We start from the raw sequence: 22,990 nt of genomic DNA on the forward strand, positions 1-22,990 counted from the left end.
CTGCGCACAGGCGCTAGCGAATCTATATAGACCACGTGACGTCACAGACTGCTCTCTTCGGATTGGATACGGGCTGACTGAATTTTTTAACGCGTGTTTGGATTGGTCAACAAACTCAATCGTTTCAATCCTTTCTCTCACTATAAATAAGTGCAGTTCACTGCATTCCTTCACTTGTTTTCGGCGCCTCAACATGTGGACCGATGTGCAATCTTCTACGCTTGTGTCAACGATGATGTTCAGGACGGACATACCAATGTATGTCCGATCCGAGTGGACAGTTGTCCATAGGACCGCCACAAGCCTATGGATACGTAGGATTTACGTGGAGAGGCAAGGATGCCTCAAAAGAGTTTTAGTCTATGGACCTACCATTAGACGAAGCCTAAGACGAAGAAGATGTTGCAGATGCCCTTTATGTTAAGGGCATATTAACATAAACCCAAAGGCCCTTTTCAGGGCCACCCACATCTCTCGAAAAGAGATAGACTTTCAATTGCCTACCCCTTTTTTATATTTTTTTATTTTAAAAGAAAAAACAACAAAAAAAATCTCATGTTCAATTTCCCCTTACCCCTAGAATTTCTTTTTTTTTCTCCCATGTTCAGTTTCCCTTGTCGCTCAACAGACCCGAAATATATTCCCATGTTAATTTCCCATTGTCGCTAAAGTGACCCAGGGGTTTTCGTAATGTTAAATTTCCCATTGTCGCTAAAGTGACCCAGGATGGTTTTTAATGCTAATTCCCATTGTCTCCAAAGTGCCCCACTTCACTACTGCTATACTTCTAAGGAACTCCAAGATCCAATATACATACAACAACAAAAACATTGTAAATTTGTATACATTATTATAACCAACATTTTTATAGAATAATCACAATATAATGTAACATGATGAAACTTTGCATGTGAGAAAATTTGCTACTCGCTTAAAGTAGGTTGATGGTTGATGCTGGTTGTATCCGTGCTCTTCACTCCACCCCCACCCCTAAAATATCGCCAAATGGCAAATTAGGGCACTTTTAAATTAAAGATGACAGCTCCATTTCTAGATAACCATCGTGAATTTTATGAAACAACTATATGTTTACAAGTGTCAATAAAAGCATCCATTCCTCGCACCACCTTATGAAGTTTAAACACTTACACTTAACTCCAAAAAGGGCGGGTCTACTGGTTCGTCTTGGTTTTCATCTGATACAGCTGTGGTCACAGGAACCTGTTGTAAATGATTAAAGTATATTTGTTAAACGCAAAAGTTGCTTCGAGAAACGCTCATCATGAACAAAATAGTGTTACGACTTGTCAACAGCATTTCTGGTTAACCGCCGTGAGTTTTATGGGAAATTAATCATCTATATTTTTCCTTGTTTATATATACAACAAAGTTGGATTCATCGGCTCGCCTTTGTCTTCACCTACGTGGTAAAAATGATTTCTTATATTTGAGTTGCTTTATATCATACCTGATTCAATTATCAGCATGGCCTACATGTAAAACTGATTTCCACTTGATTATTAACAGCCTCCCTGTACGCGAGCAAGAATATTCCTAGAATAAATAGTTTATTATACAATCTTCTTAGATATATACTTTCGATTCATATTCTGTAAGCAGTATAATTAAAACATTAAAAGGCCAAAATATGCATGCAAAATTTAATGGAACACGTGAAGTTAAATATTGCCATCATTACCAGAGAATTGTCTTAAATAAAGAGAATTTTCTTAACTAAAGAACTGTTTCGTAATTTTTTTGCCCTGTGTTGTAATAGTCAGCAATGGGCAAAAGTCTCATTGATAATTTTATTTTCAATGACCTGCACCGCCATCTTAATATGTTTCATTGTATGACTTGTCACTTCGAGAATATGTCGAGAAGGTAAGGATAATAAATATGTTTGCTTGTGCTCCCCAATTTCCAGTTGAAGTTATGCCACATAGAAGTGAATATGAATATGTTCACACATGTAAATTATATATATATATATATATATATATATATATATATATATATATATATATATATATATATATATATATATATATATATATATATATATATATATATATATATATATATATGAAGTTAAAGCATAAGCGTGTGTTCTAAGCATTACGATTGTTTCACATAATATGGCTGACTGTAACCAATTCTAAGGGTAAAACGCATATATGTTATCAAATATGATTGATATTGGTGGCAATATTGTATGTTATCTTTATAGTTTAAGCATCTTCTTATTAATATTAAACTTTATGAATATATTTAAAAGCGTACTTACCAGTGTTGCACGTGCGATGTTGCCAAACCCACACACGTCATAAGCAATTGCACGCTATCGTGGCCTAACTTCCCGACTACGATGAATATAGTTAACATACGCCATTATACGGATTGCTGGTCTTTTTTTTTTTTAATAAGTCGTAATAAATTGAAAGACGGGTGTGGAAAACAGATTATGGTGAAACAAGATGAGACAGTAACTACCAAAAACTTAATTGTGTGTCGTTGACACAGCAGGTAATTTAGTAAAACAATGCTAAAATTAAAATAAATAGATTGTAATAACATTAGCATAGAAATAAATCCCTAACCGCCTGAATCAGTGATTGGCAGTAAAGACATTGCCGTTTATATAGGTATTGCATGTTGTAATTATCTTATTATTTGTTGCCACTCATGCGCATATACCTTATGGGGGGTAGATGTTTTCTCGTCCCATAGGCAGTTTAGAGATAATTGCCTGGTAGTTCAGTAAGGAGTGTCTCAGTAATCGTTACAAAAACTGTTAAATTCGTCTGTTGAGACTGGAGGCACGGAAAAGGATTGTGATTGTAGAGACTTGTATTTGCGTCTTAATTGTAATTGTCAAAGTTTCCTAACATATTAACTAAATCTGAGACAGAAAACAGGTAAAGGAAGTGTGAAAAGTACAATGAGATCGCTGATTTTTTCCTAATATGGGTACTACAATCTAAGTAATCGGTAAAGGTCTGATGTTTGCTATCCGTGCTTTATTTTTGTCTAGGTGTTAATTCTCACTTACCAGTGCTTCAGTTTTTGCAGCTCAGTGCTTTAGCAATATATGTAAAAATGTAATTGACTTAGAAGTGAAAATATATGGGTACTGTAGAAAAGCTGCCTTCTTCTATTATTATTATTATTATTATTCAATATTTTAAACGGTCCTTTGTAACCCTGGCCTTATCTGTCCAGGTCCTTTCTGATCCGTTACTGGCCTTTCTGGACCGGTCCTTTTTAACTCGGGCATTTTCCGTACCGGTCTTTCCTGACCCGTTACCAGATTTAACATAGAAGGAGGTTGGGCTCGATTCATATGATACGACTGTACTCTGTAACGTGCACATGATGGCAACTCCAATGTAAGTGTGCATTTTAATATTGTAATTGAAATTGAAATTTAATTTTAAATTGTATACAACCACCTCATTGTTATCCACCTGTGATATTACGCTATGACTGTGGCCTTTACTGTTGGTATTAGTTAAAGTCCTTTGCTTAGGTAGTACCAGTCGGATATTTTGCCATGTATAGCTGGTTGGATTTGATGATATCCCTTATATAGGAAACCTTGGCATCTACCCACATTAAACTGAAATTAATAGACGGCAGCAGAGGCGTGTTTTTCTATTCAGATTCATCCGCATAGTTTTTATTCGATTTTGATTCACATAATTGGAACCAGTGCTAGTTGACTTTCTAGTTTCTTTTTGCAGGTAGATCTAATACGAAAACACAAACGATATGAAGTTACTAAGAATCGGGTGAACATATTATCAGCGAAATGAAAAAAAAAAAAAAGGTTGGATAGGTTCCGATACTGTATTAATTGCTGACGGTCATTCTATACTGAGATCCATCGATTTGTTTTAATTCTGCATTAATTCCTGTGGGCGGATCATGATATAGATTACCGGAAAGGAACTCGGGCGCTCGCGGGGGGGGGGGGGGGGGGCTGAAGGAAGGCTTTTATTGTATCACACTGTGACACACGGTCTCGACATGGTAGATAGCATGTACTTCGAACTTTCGTAATAGGCGTCTACAGTCATGTACATTACCCAAGGCCAGTAATAAATAACTACTGTAAACAAAATGTATATAGGACATTTTCTTTCCCTACATTACTACCTGATATATTTTATCTTATGGGAAACGAGTGGAGAAACCACAAGATAATTACATCGTTTTGCCTACAACATATGGATATATATATATATATATATATATATATATATATATATATATATATATATATATATATATATATACACAAACAATATTGTGCTGTTTCTTCACTTTATTTTGTGGCCTAGTGGTTAGAGCGTCCACCTTGGAAGAGGGAGGTCTTGGCGCTCAGCATTAAGAGGTTAGTGTTAGGACTGGTCAGTCTGGTGGCAGGATAATGTGACTGGGTGGGACATTATGCTACATGTTTGTGGCATGATGCCCCAGTGCTTGACATCACTATAAACTGCCACGCTGCAGATATGACTGAAAAATTGTTAAAAGCTACGTTAAAAATCCTAATCACAGACACTTAACTTTATTTTCTTCTGGAACAGTTCCAAAAATTTAAAATGTAAACAAACATACACCTCCCTGCAGGTATCATGGTACCAATTGTTTTTCCATAGACCTCAATGCTAATGTTTTGTGAAATAAATATACTTTCTATCATACCTCAGCATGCATGGCACACACTGTCATAGAGAACAATGTTAGATTGTCAATTTGACAAGGACAAAACCAGGTACTTCATTTTATTTATAGAAATAACTCTGCTGGAACTAGGCAGGGGTAAGAGTTATCTAGTCACAACAGTCACATTTTCAGACATGTGTACCACATTTTTAAAAAAAGTCATAAAAAATACAAAATATGATCTAGATAGGAATTAACATAATAATCTCACATCTTGCCAAGAGGTTCAACTTTTTTTTTCTCAGCCTAACATAAAGTACAACTCTTACATAATGCACCAATCACAGCTAGTGTTTTGAATGCAATGTTCCCTACATCTTAAGCTCCACCCACCTGGACTTGTGCAGTTGGTGCCGTTATACCTGCAAGTGACCCAGTGAAGAACATGTCTCAAGAACATTATTACAAGATGTAAATCTCTTAAATTTGCATCACAGCCAATACAGCTAATGCTGTCTGTGATATGTCTACCTTTATGTTACAAATGTTTGTCAGTTTCATCCGCAGAAAATTTACTGGACAAATTCTATTCCTCAGTAATATTATTAGACAAATTGAAAGCTTATCCTTTAAACTTTTTCCTTAATAAACATTAAAAAATAATTATTCTGCAGATTATAAATTTGAAACTCTGAAGCTGAAATAGACTTTGTATAAGTTTGGAATTGTAGGTGATTTACTTAGAGGAATGTTTCATCTCTGTGTCATCACTGCTGTAGATGGGAACGAGATCAGTGGATGCATGGTTCAGAAGTTTTTGTTCCTTGATTTCTTGGACCATTTTGTTTAAGATCATTACAGTCAGAATTCAGCACTTTGTGGCAGTTAGCAAAATCATTTGAAGTTTGATGAATCTCTGTGTGAGTGAATGCATGTATTAGTGTTTAATGAATCTTTGTGTGAATGAATGCATGTATTAGTGTTTAATGAATCTTTGTGTGAATGAATGCATGTATTAGTGTTTAATGAAGCTCAGTGCAAATGAATACATGCATTAGTGTTTAATGAATCTCAATGCAGATACATGCATTAGTGTTTAATGAATCTCAATGCAAATGGATGCATTAGTGTTTAATGAATCTAAATGCAAATGCATGCATTGTTGTTTAATGAATCTAAATGCAAATGCATGTATTAGTATTTAATGAATCTCAATGCAAATGCATGCATTAGTTGTTAATGAATCTCAATGCAAATGCATGCATTAGTTGTTAATGAATCTCAATGCAAATGCATGCATTAGTTGTTAATGAATCTCAATGCAAATGCATGCATTAGTTGTTAATGAATCTCAATGCAAATGCATGCATTAGTGTGTAATGAATCTCAGTGCAAATGCATGCATTAGTGTTTAATGAATCTCAGTGCAAATGCATGCATTAGTGTTTAATGAATCTCAGTGCAAATACATGTATTAGTGTTTAATGAATCTCAGTGCAAATGCATGCATTAGTTGTTAATGAATCTCAATGCAAATGCATGCATAAGTTGTTAATGAATCTCAATGCAAATGCATGCATTAGTGTGTAATGAATCTCAGTGCAAATGCATGCATTAGTGTTTAATGAATCTCAGTGCAAATGCATGCATTAGTGTTTAATGAATCTCAATGCAAATGCATGCATTAGTTGTTAATGAATCTCAATGCAAATGCATGCATAAGTTGTTAATGAATCTCAATGCAAATGCATGCATTAGTTGTTAATGAATCTCAGTGCAAATGCATGCATTAGTGTTTAATGAATCTCAGTGCAAATGCATGCATTAGTGTTTAATGAATCTCAGTGCAAATGCATGCATTAGTTGTTAATGAATCTCAATGCAAATGCATGCATAAGTTGTTAATGAATCTCAATGCAAATGCATGCATTAGTTGTTAATGAATCTCAGTGCAAATGCATGCATTAGTGTTTAATGAATCTCAATGCAAATGCATGCATTAGTGTTTAATGAATCTCAGTGCAAATGCATGCATTAGAGTTTAACAGTTTCTCGGAATATCAGTGGCTCCATCATGCCAATCATAAATCAGGAGGATAATGGATTCCAAATAAGAACTATGTTAAAAAAGATGAAAGCAAAAGGTGTTCAAATTAATTAAAAGGTTCATTTATATAAAATAAAACATGAAGACAAATATTATTAAAAATCTAAAATAAAAAGGGCATTTGCCATTTTTATGAGGGTTGATTAGCATCAACATTTCCAAAGTTTTTTTAAAATTAACATGACAAAATGCTTGCTTATATATTTCCCCATTTAAGTTGGCTGTTTTAAATTCATTAATATCATTTACTATTAGAGATCATATTAATTAAAAAAAACAACCTACTATTTCAAGGAATTATATGTTTTTGATAAAAGGGGAGACAACCACAAATTTTAGCGACAATATCTTGCTGCAGATTACAAGATAAGACTCTATTAATTGTGTATGTTTGATGTTCAGTCCGACAGAGTTGATACCCAACCTTGATGTGAAGGATCCACAGTATGATGGCATTGTGGTTGTTACAGATAAACCAGAAAAGCTTGTGGGGAATTTAGAATGTCTGAGAAAACCTGTTGAAGACTATGGGAAGGTAAGAACACATGTTGAAGACTTTGGGAAGATTGTTGTTGTTGTTGTTATAGGATTTAATGCCATTTTTCAGCACAAGATAGGCTATACATGGCAGCCAGTATTAATGTTGGAGGAAAACCCTGGAAAGAACCACCGACCCATGAGAAGCTACTGGCAAGCTTTCTCACGTATCCACATTGGCCGAGGCTCGAACTCATGCAGACAGAGGTGAGATGGCAGTGATCTGTGATGGAGAACGCTTTAGACCACTCGGTGCCCCCTTTGGGATGGTAAGAACACTTGTTGAAGACTACAGGAAGGTAAGAACACCTGTTGAAAACTATGTACTGGTTTATATCCTGGGTCTGTGTGTAACAGAATTGTAACTGAGTGGGATTTAGATCAAATGAATAGCGCAAACACAATGTGATGGACGATGGAAATTTATAAAATGAATTAATAAAAATGTATATATATATTATAAATACAATGATTTTCTCACGCTCTCAACATACAATCGATCCAATCACTATGCACAAACAGTCACAAATTGAAAAACGAAAATATGATTCATGTGAGATTCACATAATCTGTATTATGCAGTGTAAGTGAGATTTCACATAATCAGTTGAAAATGTACTCAACTGAAACATCAGTTGGAACAAACATAAGCCTCTTGACACTTGTACAGTCGTATGATTCATAAACTGATGAACCACACAATTTCACCGAGTCCTTGGGTTTGCCCACACTTTTATCGGCCTCTCACACCCTTCATGGATCCACCACATGTACAGACATACATATACACATTCGTACAGGCAGCATACAGCACCCTTGCATTGGCTACGTCTACATTCATGGCTCCACCACGTGTACAGACATATGTATACACATACGTATAGACAGCATGCAGCACTAAACAGCTCCAGTCAGCCCTAAACTGCCCTGAACAACTTCAGATAGCTCTACACAGCCCTGAGTTGTGATTTTGTGATTTGATTTTTAATGTAGCTTTAACAATTTTTCAGTTGTATCGCTACGATGTTTGCAATGTGGCAGTTTATAGTGATGTCTAGCACTGGGGCATCATGCCACAGACATGTAGCATGATGTCCCACCCAGTCACATTATCCTGACACCAGGCCGACCAGTCCTAACACTAACCTCTTAATGCTGAGCACCAAACGAGGCAGCTGTTAGTACCATTTTTGTAAGTCTCTGGTATGACTCGGCTGGGGATCGAACCCAACACAGCCCTGAACAACTTCCGACAGCTATACACAACCCTGAACAGCTACAATAAAACCAAACTGGTCATAATAATGGGTTCTGAAAACTCTTTAGATATATGCTAATAACTTAAACTCTAACAGCAACTTGTAATTCAAAGTTCACAATGTTTCAGATCTGTGTAGTAGTAAATGCATCATTACATGCTATGACATTAAAACCTGAATAAACTTCACATATCAAATAAAATATGAATTTAACACTTACCCGTATGGCTGGAGAACACAATGGAGAATGTTCACTCCTTGACAAGATCCAAAACGACTAGTGTCGGTTAGTAATGGAATCTACCTTAAATCCATAGGAGAGTGAGTAATAGTCAGGGTAAAATACCCATGCATATCATGGTTTTAATGCCTCTCATCACAAGTAATCTTCGACAAGATACATGCTAGTGCAGTCGCTTACCTGGAAAACAATTATTCACCCTAGGTAATGTTGTATGCATGTACAAAGAAAGATGGTCAAATCGTGTTAAGGCAAAACCAAGTTATTTCTTGCCTTATTCTGTGACACTGTGCAGTTTGTTAGGAGTACTCAGTAGAACAGACAAAATAAATCCTGATCTGCTAGCACATTCTGCAATAACAGATTATGGTCAGTGTTCTATGAACTTGGATCAACATATAAGGTGTATATATACAGTATTTGAAATCAAAACAAAAATATACCAAAATATGTGATATTAGAGCTGTACCAGAACATGTCATAGGAGAGCTGTACTAAACTGTGTAATACGAGAGCTGTAACAGAACATGTGATATGAGAGCTGTACCAGTACATGTGATATGAGAGCTGTACCAAAATGTGTGATGAGATCTGTACCAAAACACATGATAGGAGATATGAAACCAGGATGAAGCTGTACCAAAGCACATAGAGTTGCGGTTAGTCAATACTTAGAAGGCTGTAATCATGACTGAAAGGGTATGGCTTCAAATCCTACAACTGGACCAGCCTGGGTCAGCTACCATAATGTGTCCTTAGGCAGGCACTTGCAACTATACTTCAGATGCTTCAGCACTAAATATCCTGCTTGTATTGCAGTGGCATAAAACACCAAATGTAGGAGATTTGAAACCACAACAAAGCTGTACCGAAATGCTTGATAGATTTGTTGTACCACATTTTGATAACAATACCTATCAGATTTAGGGACAAATAACTTGACTATGATCCCATTTCCACATATAGTATGATCCCCATTTCCATATACAGTATGATCCCCATTTCCACATACAGTATGATCCCCATTTCCACATATAGTATGATCCCCATTTCCACATACGCTATGATCCCCATTTCCACATACACTATGATCCCCATTTCCACATACAGTATGATCCCCATTTCCACATACACTATGATCCCCATTTCCACATACAGAATTATTCCCATTTCCACATACAGTACACATGATGACAGTTTCAGCATTATTAACCTGCCAGTATTTCAGTAAAGCTAACAAGCATGACTTGCACAAAAAACTTATATAAACCTTGGCACTTTTACAGATATATAGGTTATGTTCTTACTTCTGGCTTGTAAAGTTTCAGATATATTTCCTTGGCACTTGTTATGTTGTCTGAAAATACTCAACATCTTTACTTATTGCACTGAGATTGCAGTTTGTTTAAACTAATTTGAAAGTCTCAAAATGAAAAATGATTTCAGGTAATTCAGTAAATTTTGAAAGTCAGTTAAGATTTAATTTGTGTACTGGATTGATTGAAATAGCAGTTAATGGAGATATGCTAATTGTTAAACAATCAAAATAAAAGTTTAAAATATTATTTGAGAATTTGAACAGCTAAATATATTTTGACCCTGATGATCTGTGCATCGTGTGTTAATTTGTCACATTCAGAATAAAGATTAATTTTTAAAAATTGTGTTTAGTGTTTTACAGCACAGCAACACAAGTAGGTTACATAGTTCCAGGATAGTTGGTGTAAAAGTGCCTTGTCCAAGGACACCATGATAGGATTTCATATTATCCCAGTATGCTTTCATCCTGAAACACTTTTAGATTTTCTTACCAAGGATAAAAAGTATGGCCTTGGAAAATAGGTCACGTGTGAATCGTAAGTTTTGTTCACATGAAAGAAATGTGACCTGTAAATCACAAATTAAAGTTTCATCTGTTAACTTCACTTTCGAAGATTTCACATGACTTTGATTATGATCCTGACAAAATGCAAATTAATTATGAATTTAAGTTTGGAAATAATTTATATGAGACTGTTGATAAATAGGCAAAATTGCATAATATAAAATTTGGGAGATTGTTTATGTAGGTTTTATTTTTGTACTACTATTGGTACTTGTGCCTGTTTATTGAAATGGGCAGCTACTAAATTATGTAAGCCAGGTGAGTGGTATTATTTTCACTTGGGCCTCTTGTTGAAATATTGCACTTGCTCATGACAGCTCATGCTATAAGGTGTGGGTAAAATGATTTTACACCCCTACCCCATTTTTATGGCAGATCATTACTCAGAACACTAAATATTGCTGCAGTATTTCCTCCCTAATTGTACCTTTCCATCAATACTTCCTCTATTAGAATGTCCTAGGTTATGTAACCCTCAACTTAAAAGCCACCTGTTTTTAATGGCCAATTGTGGCCAATCTCTAGGATGACCACACATTACAAAGGTTTGACATATACATGTGTATGTGTGTTGCATTTTGATGTATGTGTTGAAGCTGTGATTTTGCTTCTGCATTTTGTTATAGAAAGGGTCAACTCAATTTAGGATTTGTAAGTTACTGCATTTGTATGGGAAAATAGGAACACTTTTTTCTTAGCTATATTGTACATTAAGAGGGAAGTAAAGCTCAGAAAAAGATGAGTTCATAATTTTCAGTAGAAATGTTTTTATTGTATATTCATTCTGCTTTTCCACTTAAGGTTGAATACTAAAAAAGCATACTACAAGAAACAAAAGTTAGTGAATTTCTTCTATTTCCAAAATAAATACTCAAGCAGAGCTAAACAAATACAGAATAGTACCATCCAGTGACCTTTGAATTTGGAAGCATACCACACATTCAGACATTCTTTGGTCTACTTAAAACTTAAATTTAGAATCATATTGTGAATTACTGTACCCTGGAAATAACTTATTCATTTGGTCTGTAATGGAGGGATTTTATTTTTATGTCCATCCAGCTAAATTCTGCATATCTGTTTGTGATGGACTGGATTGATTCTATATGATGTGTATGTACGTCATCAACTTTATCATCTGTTCCTTGAGATGGGTCAAAAACGGATATATCAGTTCAATCAAAAGCTCTGTTAGGTGTCTGTTAGACAAATGCACATAGTTTATAATAAAAATTAGTTCTTAACACATGGTATTTTAGACACGTCATGCAGTATGGAAAAATACTGCATGATTCTGACAATGTAACGTTAATGGAGAAAACAAACCGAGCATATAATAAGGGATAATATTTCTCTTTTGTTTTTTCTATGTACTTCAGGTTGATGATGCATACAGTGATGATGTGGTATTGATACAGACTAATGCTGTACCTTCTGGCAGACTGGTAATATAATAAAAATGTTTACCTCTACCATTCTTTCAACAAAAAAGAATTTGATAATGTACACAATACTGATTTTAGCAAACAGTATACAGTCGCATTTTTACTTTATTGATGACTGCCCTGGTGGCCTAGTGGTTAGAGCATCCTCCTTGGATGCGGGAGGTTGTGGGTTCGATCCCCGGCCAAGTCATACCAAAGACTTACAAAAATGGTACTAACAGCTGCCTCGCTTGGCGGTCAGCATTAAGAGGTTAGTGTTAGGACTGGTCGGCCCAGTGTCAGGATAATGTGACTGGGTGGGACATCATGCTACGTCTGCAGCATGATGCCCCAGTGCTAAACATCACTATAAACTGCCACACTGTAGATATCATAGCAGTATGACTGAAAAATTGTTAAAGCTACGTTAAAAATCCAAATCACACACACACATGCATACACTTTATTGATGTCTGTAACAGTTTCATTTTTAGATATATATATTTATTTGGTGTTATATCTCTGTGAATTTGCTAATTTTTGTTGGTATTATTTTGTGTAGTTTTCATTTTACAGATGTTTTTCACTTTAACATGCACCTGTATAAATATCCCTTTTATTAGGCTGGTATGTCCATGGACTCCATTAAATGTAATATTAATAATACTATTTATGAGCCTTCCCAAAGGTCATTGCTGTATGTGTGGGAATATTAATGATGGCCATGGACCCCATTAAATGTAATATTAATAATACTATTTATGAGCCATCCCAAAGGTCATTGCTGTATGTGTAGGAATATTAATGATGGCCATGGACCCCATTAAATGTAATATTAATAATACTATTTATGAGCCTTCCCAAAGGTCATTGCTGTATGTGTAGGAATATTAATGATGGCCATGGACCCCATTAAATGTAATATTAATAATACTATTTATGAGCCATCCCAAAGGTCATTGCTGTATGTGTAGGAATATTAATGATGGCCATGGACCCCATTAAATGTAATATTAATAATACTATTTATGAGCCTTCCCAAAGGTCATTGCTGTATGTGTAGGAATATTAATGATGGCCATGGACCCCATTAAATGTAATATTAATAATACTATTTATGAGCCTTCCCAAAGGTAATGGGCTGTATGTGTAGGAATACTAATGAGGTAATCATTTTCATTTAAGTATGTGATTATTAACAAAGTAGGTACTGATGGTATGTTATAAAGCTTATTTTGTCTCAGTAATAGTGTTATAAATTCATATACAAATTACATTGATGACATCACATTTGACATATCATCTAGATTATTACATCATGCCTTGGATGACTGGCACAATGTATGCCAGTATAAGACATAAAATACATCACTCATCTGTGGCTAATAAACAGCGATTATTAATCTTTTTAGATTTGGTCTCCAACAAGTTGACTGCTGTGGTGGCCTAGTGGTTTGAGCGTCCACCTTGGATGTGGGAGGTCATGGGTTTGATTCCCAGCCGAGTCATACCAAAGACTTATAAAAATGGTACTAACAGCTGCCTCGCTTGGTACTCAGCATTAAGAGGTTAGTGTTAGGACTGGTTGGCCTGGCGTCAGGATAATGGGACTTCATGCTACATGTCTGCGGCATGATGCCCCAGTGCTAGACATCACTATAAACTGCCACAATGCAGACATCATAGAGATAAGACTGAAATATTGTTAAAGCTGCGTTAAAAATCCAAATTACACACACACGCTCCAACAAGACCACTAAACAGGGATTATATTCCTTTCAGATTTGGTCCCCAACAGGACCACTTAACAGGGATTATGATGATGTCAGAAGATTCTATGATGCAGGTCTCAAGGGAATTAAAAGGTACCATATTTAAGTCACATTCTGGGGAAAATTGCACAATTAAAGAGAAGATAAAATAAAGCAGATTCATCTTGCATTCTTGTTCACAATATGTTTAGGAGGATATTTAGGACAATATTTTGTGTACATACAGTTTTTGACCAGTGTAGTCTGATACAGGAGTAGGAAAAAACAAACATTTGACAAATAAAATCTGTTTCAACAGAGCCATGATCTTCAGTACTTGTGGGTGGCAATAGCAAGTAAAATCCGACAGATTGCATGCAGCACCTGCAGCCAGGTTGTTGACATATTAATGCAGACCTTTCCAGTGGACAGTTCTTCCATACATGTCATAACATTTTCAACATTAAGTTATTCATTCTATGTGTGCAAGACATGGGAAAGAATGTATGGAATATTATATGCTGCAAACACTTTCAAATCCCTTTATTCTACATAAAGTTTTGAATAGTTTACTCAAACACTTACCTATTTCTTTATTTCTACATAAAGCTTTGATTCGGTTATTCAAACACCTCTTTCTTTATTACTACATTTAGCTTTGAAAAGATTCACAGACACTTTTCCTATTTCTTTATTTCTGCATAAAGTTTTGAACAGGTTACTCAGACACTTTCCTATTTCTTTATTTCTAAATAAAGCTTTGAATGGGTTACTCAAACACTTACTATTTCTTTATTTCTACATAACCCTTTACCTCATAGAGCATAGTGACAATGTGCAGCATACTATAAATAGAACACCTGTTACCTATTTGACTCCATACACATAGACCTGCCTGTGAACTGTTAAGCAATGTAGTGTATGTTACGTTTAACAGCAATTTTAACCAATTTAAATTTTTGGTACACATCTATTATATGTGGAAAAATTTAAGAGTAAAGACCGATTGTTATAGCTGTGTAATTATTTTTCACAGAAGAATTTTTTATGTGCTTTAAAAACTTGAGAGAACTCATTCAACGTCATGTCCATGAGGCCGCATGACCAACCATAGCTGCCATTTCCCATACTCGAAATTTACATGTTTTTCGTCTGCGTCTGCATCACTAAGTTATCTGAATTTGATAATTTATAAAAACTAATTGCTACCTACATCAATATTAGAGCCTTTACTTAAGTTATTGAAGCATTCATAGCTGTGATTCTAATTGTGAAAACTTTGTAAGTACTGAATGAAATCCGCGACTGCCATTTTGAAGAGTGGAAATTACGACCTAGTTTCTTTAAATAGCAGATATCACCCAGTGCATGAACAGTAACCACTTGATCTGATGTAATTGTAATTCGCAGAAATGAATGTAGTATCTAATAGGGGGGTTTCCCCTGAAGGTGGCGCTATGAAAACCAACTCAAAATGGTTTATGTTTACAACAGATGTCAAAAGGCACTTCCATGCGAATGGAATAGAGGTGTCAAAAAGCGCTTCCATGTGAATAAGGTTGAGGCGTCCAAAGACGCTTGCATGAGGTAAAGGGATAAAGCTTTGAATTGGTTACTCAGACACTTTCCTATTTCTTTATTTCTACATAAAGCTTTGAATGGGTAACTTAGACAATTTCCTGTTTCTTTATTTCTACATACAGCTTTGAAAGGGTTACTCAGACACTTTCCTATTTCTTTATTTCTACATAAAGCTTTTAATTGGTTACTCAGACACTTACCTATTCCTTTATTTCTACATAAAGCTTTTAATAGGTTACTCAGACACTTTCCTATTTCTTTATTTCTACATAAAGCTTTTAATTGGTTACTCAGACACTTTCCTATTCCTTTATTTCTACATAAAGCTTTGAATGGGTTACTTAGACACTTACCTATTCCTTTATTTCTATGTAAAGCTTTGAATAGGTTACTCAGACACTTTCCTATTTCTTTATTTCTACATAAAGATTTGAATAGGTTACTCAGACACTTTTCTATTTCTTTATTTCTACATACAGCTTTGAATGGGCTACTCAGACACTTTCCTGTTTGTTTATTTCTACATACAGCTTTTAATTGGTTACTCAGACACTTTCCTATTTCTTTATTTCTACATAAAGCTTTTAATAGGTTACTCAGACACTTTCCTATTTCTTTATTTCTACGTAAAGCTTTTAAGTGGTTACTCAGACACTTTCCTATTTCTTTATTTCTACATAAAGCTTTGAATGGGTTACTTAGACACTTACCTATTCCTTTATTTCTACATAAAGCTTTGAATAGGTTACTCAGACACTTTCCTATTTCTTTATTTCTACATACAGCTTTGAATGGGTCACTCAGACACTTGCCTGTTTCTTTATTTCTACATAAAGCTTTGAATGGGTTACTCAGACACTTTCCTGTTTCTTTATTTCTACATAAAACTTTTAATTGGTTACTCAGACACTTTCAGATTCCTTTATTTCTACATAAAGCTTTGAATAGGTTACTTAGACACTTTCCTATTTCTTTATTTCTACATACAGCTTTGAATGGGTTACTCAGACACTTACCTATTCCTTTATTTCTATATAAAGCTTTGAATGGGTTACTTTGACACTTACCTATTCCTTTATTTCTACGTAAAGCTTTGAATAGGTTACTCAGACACTTTCCTATTTATTTCTACATAAAGCTTTGAATAGGTTACTTAGACACTTTCCTGTTTCTTTATTTCTACATACAGCTTTGAATGGGTTACTCAGACACTTACCTATTCCTTTATTTCTATATAAAGCTTTGAATGGGTTACTTAGACACTTACCTATTCCTTTATTTCTACGTAAAGCTTTGAATGGGTTACTCAGACACTTTCCTATTTCTTTATTTCTACATAAAGCTTTGAATAGGTTACTCAGACACTTTCCTATTTCTTTATTTCTACATACAGCTTTGAATGGGTTACTCAGACACTTTCCTGTTTCTTTATTTCTTCATAAAGCTTTTAATTGGTTATTCAGACACTTTCAGATTCCTTTATTTCTACATAACCACTCTGGTGGCCTAGTGGTTAGAGCTCCTGTCTCAGATGCGAGTGGTTGTGGGTTCGAATCCCAGCAGAGTCATACCAAAGACTTAAAAAATGGTACTTACAGATGCCTCGCTAGGCGCTCAGCATTAAGAGGTTAGTGTTAGGACTGGTTGGCCTAGTGTCAGGATAAAGTGACTGGGTGGGACATTATGCTACATGTCTGCGGCGTGATGCCTCAGTGCATTGCGTTTTCTCAGTGTAGCAGCCAATGCATTGCTAAAAGGTGGGATCATGAAACTTACAACAATTATTGCAGAGATGTCACTGATAAACTGTACAGTTTATCCATGGATTGTATGGATGATTCAGAAGGGTCAGAGATGAAGGGTAAAAACATTTGTATGTGAGACCAGAATATGCAATCCTGTACTTTCAATAATGTTTTCCTTGATTTTATGAAACATAAATTTACAGACCAATTCTTTATTTATCACATCATGTTATGGCACATATGCATTTGATGCAAGCTGTGGAAAAGCCTTCTGGAGATAGTTTAAAGCTAGTGATACATAAGTTTCAGCAACATGAATTCAGCATCGTTCACCTTTTAGCAATGCATTGGTTGCTACACCGACAAAACGCAATGCACATTTATAACAGTGTTTGATTAAACAACTGAAGTGATTTCACCCGACATTTGACCTGGGCCACTAGACTTTAGGTATGTAGGATTTGGGTGTCTTTTAACTTTTTTAATATATCCAACCTCCTTTATTTGATTCAAAAGACCTAATTAATTTGACAATACAAAGGATACCAGCTCTTTATTCAGTGCAACAATACAACAAATACTTCTGCAAGTCAGTTATCAAAACACAGTTGGCACTTAATTAGGTTCTCAGAGAAAAGCTTGTGGAGATAGCTGTTACGGTAGATTGACACATTTTACGTTTAAATACACATTGCATTTATGATGATTATGCTTAAGTGGAAATAAAAGATATAATTAAAATGCAAATTTCACTAAATAAAAATTATTTAATTGGCATTTAAATATTAATGTATTGCCTACACTAGGCGTAAATGACATTTTCATTGATTGAAATTTCCTTGAATATCTTTAATCACGGTGTACTATAAATGTTGTTTGGGAAAGAAAATGTAACCAATTATATGACTTCTTATTTAAAGTTGATAATTTCAAAATGTTAATTAAATTTTCCAGGTCATATCTAACATTTTTTACCATAAAACTTGTACACATTTACTGTAAATATTCATTAGTACAATCATCCAGGTTTATTGACACGAAACAGCAAAGTTAATCTTTCCTTTATTTTCTTAAACCCTTCATGTTTATGTTCGTCTTTTTACACAGCTAGGGTTATGTCAGGTATCATTTTGTAGCAAAGTCCAGTTTCATCACAATTGTAAATCTGCTCTGGGGAATATCCACCTTCTATTTTTTCCCTCAATTCATCTGAATAGTTCATAGCATCTTCAGAATCTGATGAGCGGATTTCTCCAGAACCTGTCATGTGGCTAATCCCATGTCATCGCTTATTAAAATGGTTTAGCCATCCTTTTCATGTTTTGAAGCTGGAATCTTGCCCATGTAAGTCGGTGTGAAATTTTTTCAGCTTGTGCCTTTACAGTTGGTCCTTCAGCCCTAGTCAGCATAAACCACTGATACAGGGCTGCATCAGGTTGGGGGACTCCTGCTAGTCTTGCTTTTATTCTCATCAGTCCCTCACTTTCAGGCATATCCATAACCATCTCTGTTACTTTTGCTTCTTCCCTCTTTCATCCTCGGATTGTTGATTCATTCACTCCTAAATCTCTAGCTACTTGTGATTGTTTAACACTGGACTTAATCCTGTCCAAGGCTTCAATCGTCTCTTTAACAGTAAAAGCTTTACGTTTCCATTTTCCATTTTCCATTCAAAATGTCCACTAATTAACATGTTTACACCTATTAGTTTGAAAGACTAGAGCAAGAATATACGTCAGTAAACAATAGGGGTAGGGAATGGATGGTATTATTCACTGGTCAACTGATTGCATAAAACAACACAACCAAACCATGCGCACATGTTGGCAGCTTTCATTTTTTTGTTTTATAAACTGTTGCCTCATAATTTGAACAAGTTTAGCTTGGTGAATTGGGGGCTTAGTTGTATATGCAGTTTAGAGATATTGTTTGAGTGACGATTGTATATGGAATGCACTGAAGACAAATACAAAGTAGACTTGATGGCTGCATTGCTCATGGATCAGTAATAGTAAGATTAACACTTATGAGCTGTCATCTTTCAACAATAAACAAACATCAAGTTCTCAAAAGGTCCAGGCATTGGTGCAGATACTCATATTTCCGATGTTTATTTTGGCACAAAACTGTAAGAAATTGGTTAAATTTATAAATTTTAGGAGCCACACCATGATTGTTTTATATTCAATTTCATACATGATTTACTCCCCAAAATGATAATAAACTTTCTACATGTTATTTTTCACACTTTTAAGAAGAAATGTTTTCTGTGTATGAGAATAATACATTTTTATGATATTTCAGGTGCCACACCACAATTGTCTTATATTCAAATTTATATGCAGTCTCTTCTCCAAAATGATAAAACTTTATGTATTTTATTTTTCATACTTATAAGATTTGTTTTGTTTACGAGAAAAATACCAGTAATAAGGTAAATTAAATTTCAGGAGCCATGCCATGACCATGTTATATCCGAATTCGTGTTATAATGAAGCGTGCTATAGCAGGGTCACACTGTATATAATTTCATTTCAAGATCTTGGATAATTCATGATATTAGGTTTCAAGGTCTTGGATAATTCATTATATTAGGTTTCAAGGTCTTGGATAATTCATAGTTATAATTAGATCTCAAGGTCTTGGATAATTCATGTATGCAATTAGGTCTCAAGGTCATGGATAATTCATGTACATGATTATGTTTCAAGGTCTTGGATAATTCATGTATATAATTAGGTCTCTGTCTTGGATAATTCATGTATATAATTATGTTTCAAGGTCTTGGATAATTCATGTATATAATTAGGTCTGTCTTGGATAATTCATGTGTATAATTAGGTCTCAGTGTCTTGGATAATTCATGTATATAATTAGGTCTCAGTGTCAAGGATAATTCATGTATATAATTATGTTTCAAGGTCTTGGATAATTCATGTATATAATTAGGCCTCAGTGTCTTGGATAATTCATGTATATAATTAGGTCTCAGTGTCTTGGATAATTCATGCATATAATTAGGTCTCAATGTCTTGGATAATTCATGATATTAAGTTTCAAGGTCTTGGATAATTCATGTGTATAATTAGGTCTCATTGTCTTGGATCTAATTCTTGACTTCTGATAGCAGCAGTATAAAGAGGACTGAGTGTAATATTTTCATGTTTTGCCACTGACCTAATCAATTTAATTTTCTTCTTAAGCATGTGAAAACTGTATGCTTCGTAAAACTTTAGTTTTAGTTTTACTACTTAGGTGTGTATGATAGTTTAGGCTGTACTGCATTTAACCTTTAGTTGTGATTTTTGAAAGATTAAAATTAAATAATGAACAAAGAACACATAAAATAAAATATAGTGGGTTTTTTTACATTTCAGAGCCCTGAGTGCTGGATGTAAGAAGCCTCTGTTTGTCAGACCAGTAGATAATAGTTTTCCTAAGGCTGGATCTGTGGCAACTCTAGGAGCTCTGCAGGCTTTGTATGTGGTATGTATAATTAAATTGATTTTCTGTGTTTAATTTGTTAAAAGGAATATTATTGTTTGTGAAGTATTTGTAGTGATGGCATTAATTTGGATATAACTACATGATGGAACAACAATGTATGATGCCCATCTACCATGGACAGTGGTAGATTATTGTTGGGTCATAAGCTGCCATGAAACTAGCCTTGTTTGGGATAGAAAATAGAGGACAAACTAGCCTTGTTTGGGATAGAAGTATGAAGAGATTTCTATTTTGAGATAGTTATCCATGCTTCCTTTGATTTGAACTACACCACTCCCTCTATAACTCACACACAATGGGGTCCACAAACATAGACTGCACTATAAGTGTGGGTGCGAGTTACCAATGGACCTCCAAAAATTGAAAGTATCTGCTTAGACATCATCAAAACTGGGGGTGTGTGTGTGTGTATAGGGAACTGGGCTGTTTAATGACTGAATCCTCATTTTACATTCACGTCTAAAATAACTGCTAATAATGCGCTTTTTTGGATGAAGTTGTTTGTTATTCTGTGTAAATAACATTATTTTCAAAATGTCCGATATGTAAAAAGATAATTTCAACTGGTTTCAACAACCATCATGTGTACGCGAAAATGTGTATTATGTCACTGCATTTTGTTTTGATGATTAGTCTTGTTCCCGGACTGGTATTTAATATTATCCTGCCAAGTCAGTAGTCAAAGTACCATATTTCATGTATTTTTTGTACCCTTTAATTTTTCATAAACAATCCATTTATCAAAATAATATTGATTTAAATGAGTCATATTTTTTCATACATATCACTTTGTTGTTTTTTAAAAATCCATTAAATTATCGGACATGACATTTCTACTAAGAAGATTTAAGCTTGGAAAAAAGATTGAAAATACTGTATTGCCATTTAATCTTTGACAAAATTAATAATTAATTGTTGGTGAGAAAATAAAATGATTGATGCATAAGCTTTCTTATTGTCATTATAACATCTACTGGTGTTTATTAACAAGTGGACAAAGGCCTTCACAGAACATATCTTTAAATATTATGATTAATTAGTTCTCCTTATTAAGTCCATCACTGTAACAAAACACCATATGCATTTTAAAATGATTTTGGAAGATCTTTGATGCTTTCTTATCCAACAAAAATTATATTTCAGTACATGTCAAAGTGAAGACTACAGACCTTTGATCAACTAGTCGTATTGTTTCATTATAGTCATACAAAAATAAAATATCAAATCCTTGTCATTTTCTATTGTAAATGGGAAAGTCACTGCTCCATTAAATCAATTCATATATATACATATACAGTGTGATCCCGCTATAGCGCGCTCCGTTATAACATGAGTTTGGATATAACATGATTGTGGTGTGGCTCCTGAAATTTCATATACATTTATTTTTCTTGTGCACAAAAAAATCTTTCTTAAAAAGTACAAAAAATCCCATAAAAGTTGATCATTTTGGGGAAGATATCATGTTTGAATAATACAAGACAATCTTGGCTTGGCTTCTGAAATTTTATGTATTTTTCTTGTACACAAAAAAGTATTTTTTTCTTCTTAAAAGCACGAAAAATAACGCATAAAAAGTTTATTCTGCGATCGCATAGGTCTTCGTCAATGTCGCAAACTTGGATTGTTATTCCTTATTTGCTGCAAAACATACCATGTGGTGATTTTATTTTTATTGGCGACATTGTTGGCTGTTTAAGCTTTTGTATATAACCATTGGTTTGGAGTGCAGAAATTCAGAGGCCCCATGAAAGGAAGCCAAAAACTGGATATAAAATGCACTGAAATTTATCTATTGTTACATAAACAAATTCTTTGTCCATGTTGATAACCCATCTAAACTGTACATTGTTATATCATAATTCTCTTATCTTGACATCTAGCATGAGTTCTGTATGTTGTGAATTATCCGCTTTTTGTTGTTTCTGGTAATGGAGATCAACCGGATGAGGCAGTGTTTCGTAATCTATCTTTCATCTGATTTTCGGCCGCTCGCTAGTAATTAATATATTTACAAAGACTGACATTTGTATGAGGATGGAAAGTAAAATTTCTCTTCTTTTCACTCAGAATTAAATCCTTCAGAACACTCACATTTTCTGTAATAATCCCTGTCATCCGACCAGAACACCTGTGTCCCTATCATCTGTTGACCCATTGTTAATTTTCAGATGCATGCATGGAAAGCAGCATCACACTGCTACCACAAATTTACAAAAAAAACCCCCAAAAAACCATCTTACTTATTGGTTTATTTAATAGGCACAGAGGGACAGTAACTA

At 34.6% G+C, this 22,990-nt stretch overlaps 1 protein-coding gene across 1 annotated transcript in view; it reads left to right on the top strand.

The window, feature by feature from the left end:
* Positions 1-3,261: 3,261 nt before the first annotated feature.
* LOC149774550 (putative aminopeptidase W07G4.4) overlaps positions 3,262-22,990 on the top strand; it is a 65,374-nt gene continuing 45,645 nt past the window's right edge. Inside the window, exons 1-5 of the mRNA XM_089945118.1 lie at positions 3,262-3,389; positions 7,181-7,313; positions 12,080-12,145; positions 13,907-13,989; positions 20,579-20,687. Coding sequence (XP_089801244.1) covers positions 3,373-3,389; positions 7,181-7,313; positions 12,080-12,145; positions 13,907-13,989; positions 20,579-20,687 — 408 coding nt within the window. The 5' untranslated portion in view covers positions 3,262-3,372. The remainder of the gene's footprint in view (positions 3,390-7,180; positions 7,314-12,079; positions 12,146-13,906; positions 13,990-20,578; positions 20,688-22,990) is intronic.

The sequence above is a fragment of the Sinohyriopsis cumingii genome, unplaced genomic scaffold (assembly GCF_028554795.1).
Source record: "Sinohyriopsis cumingii isolate HCF-2022 unplaced genomic scaffold, ASM2855479v2 utg000198l, whole genome shotgun sequence".
Classification (NCBI taxonomy): domain Eukaryota; kingdom Metazoa; phylum Mollusca; class Bivalvia; order Unionida; family Unionidae; genus Sinohyriopsis; species Sinohyriopsis cumingii.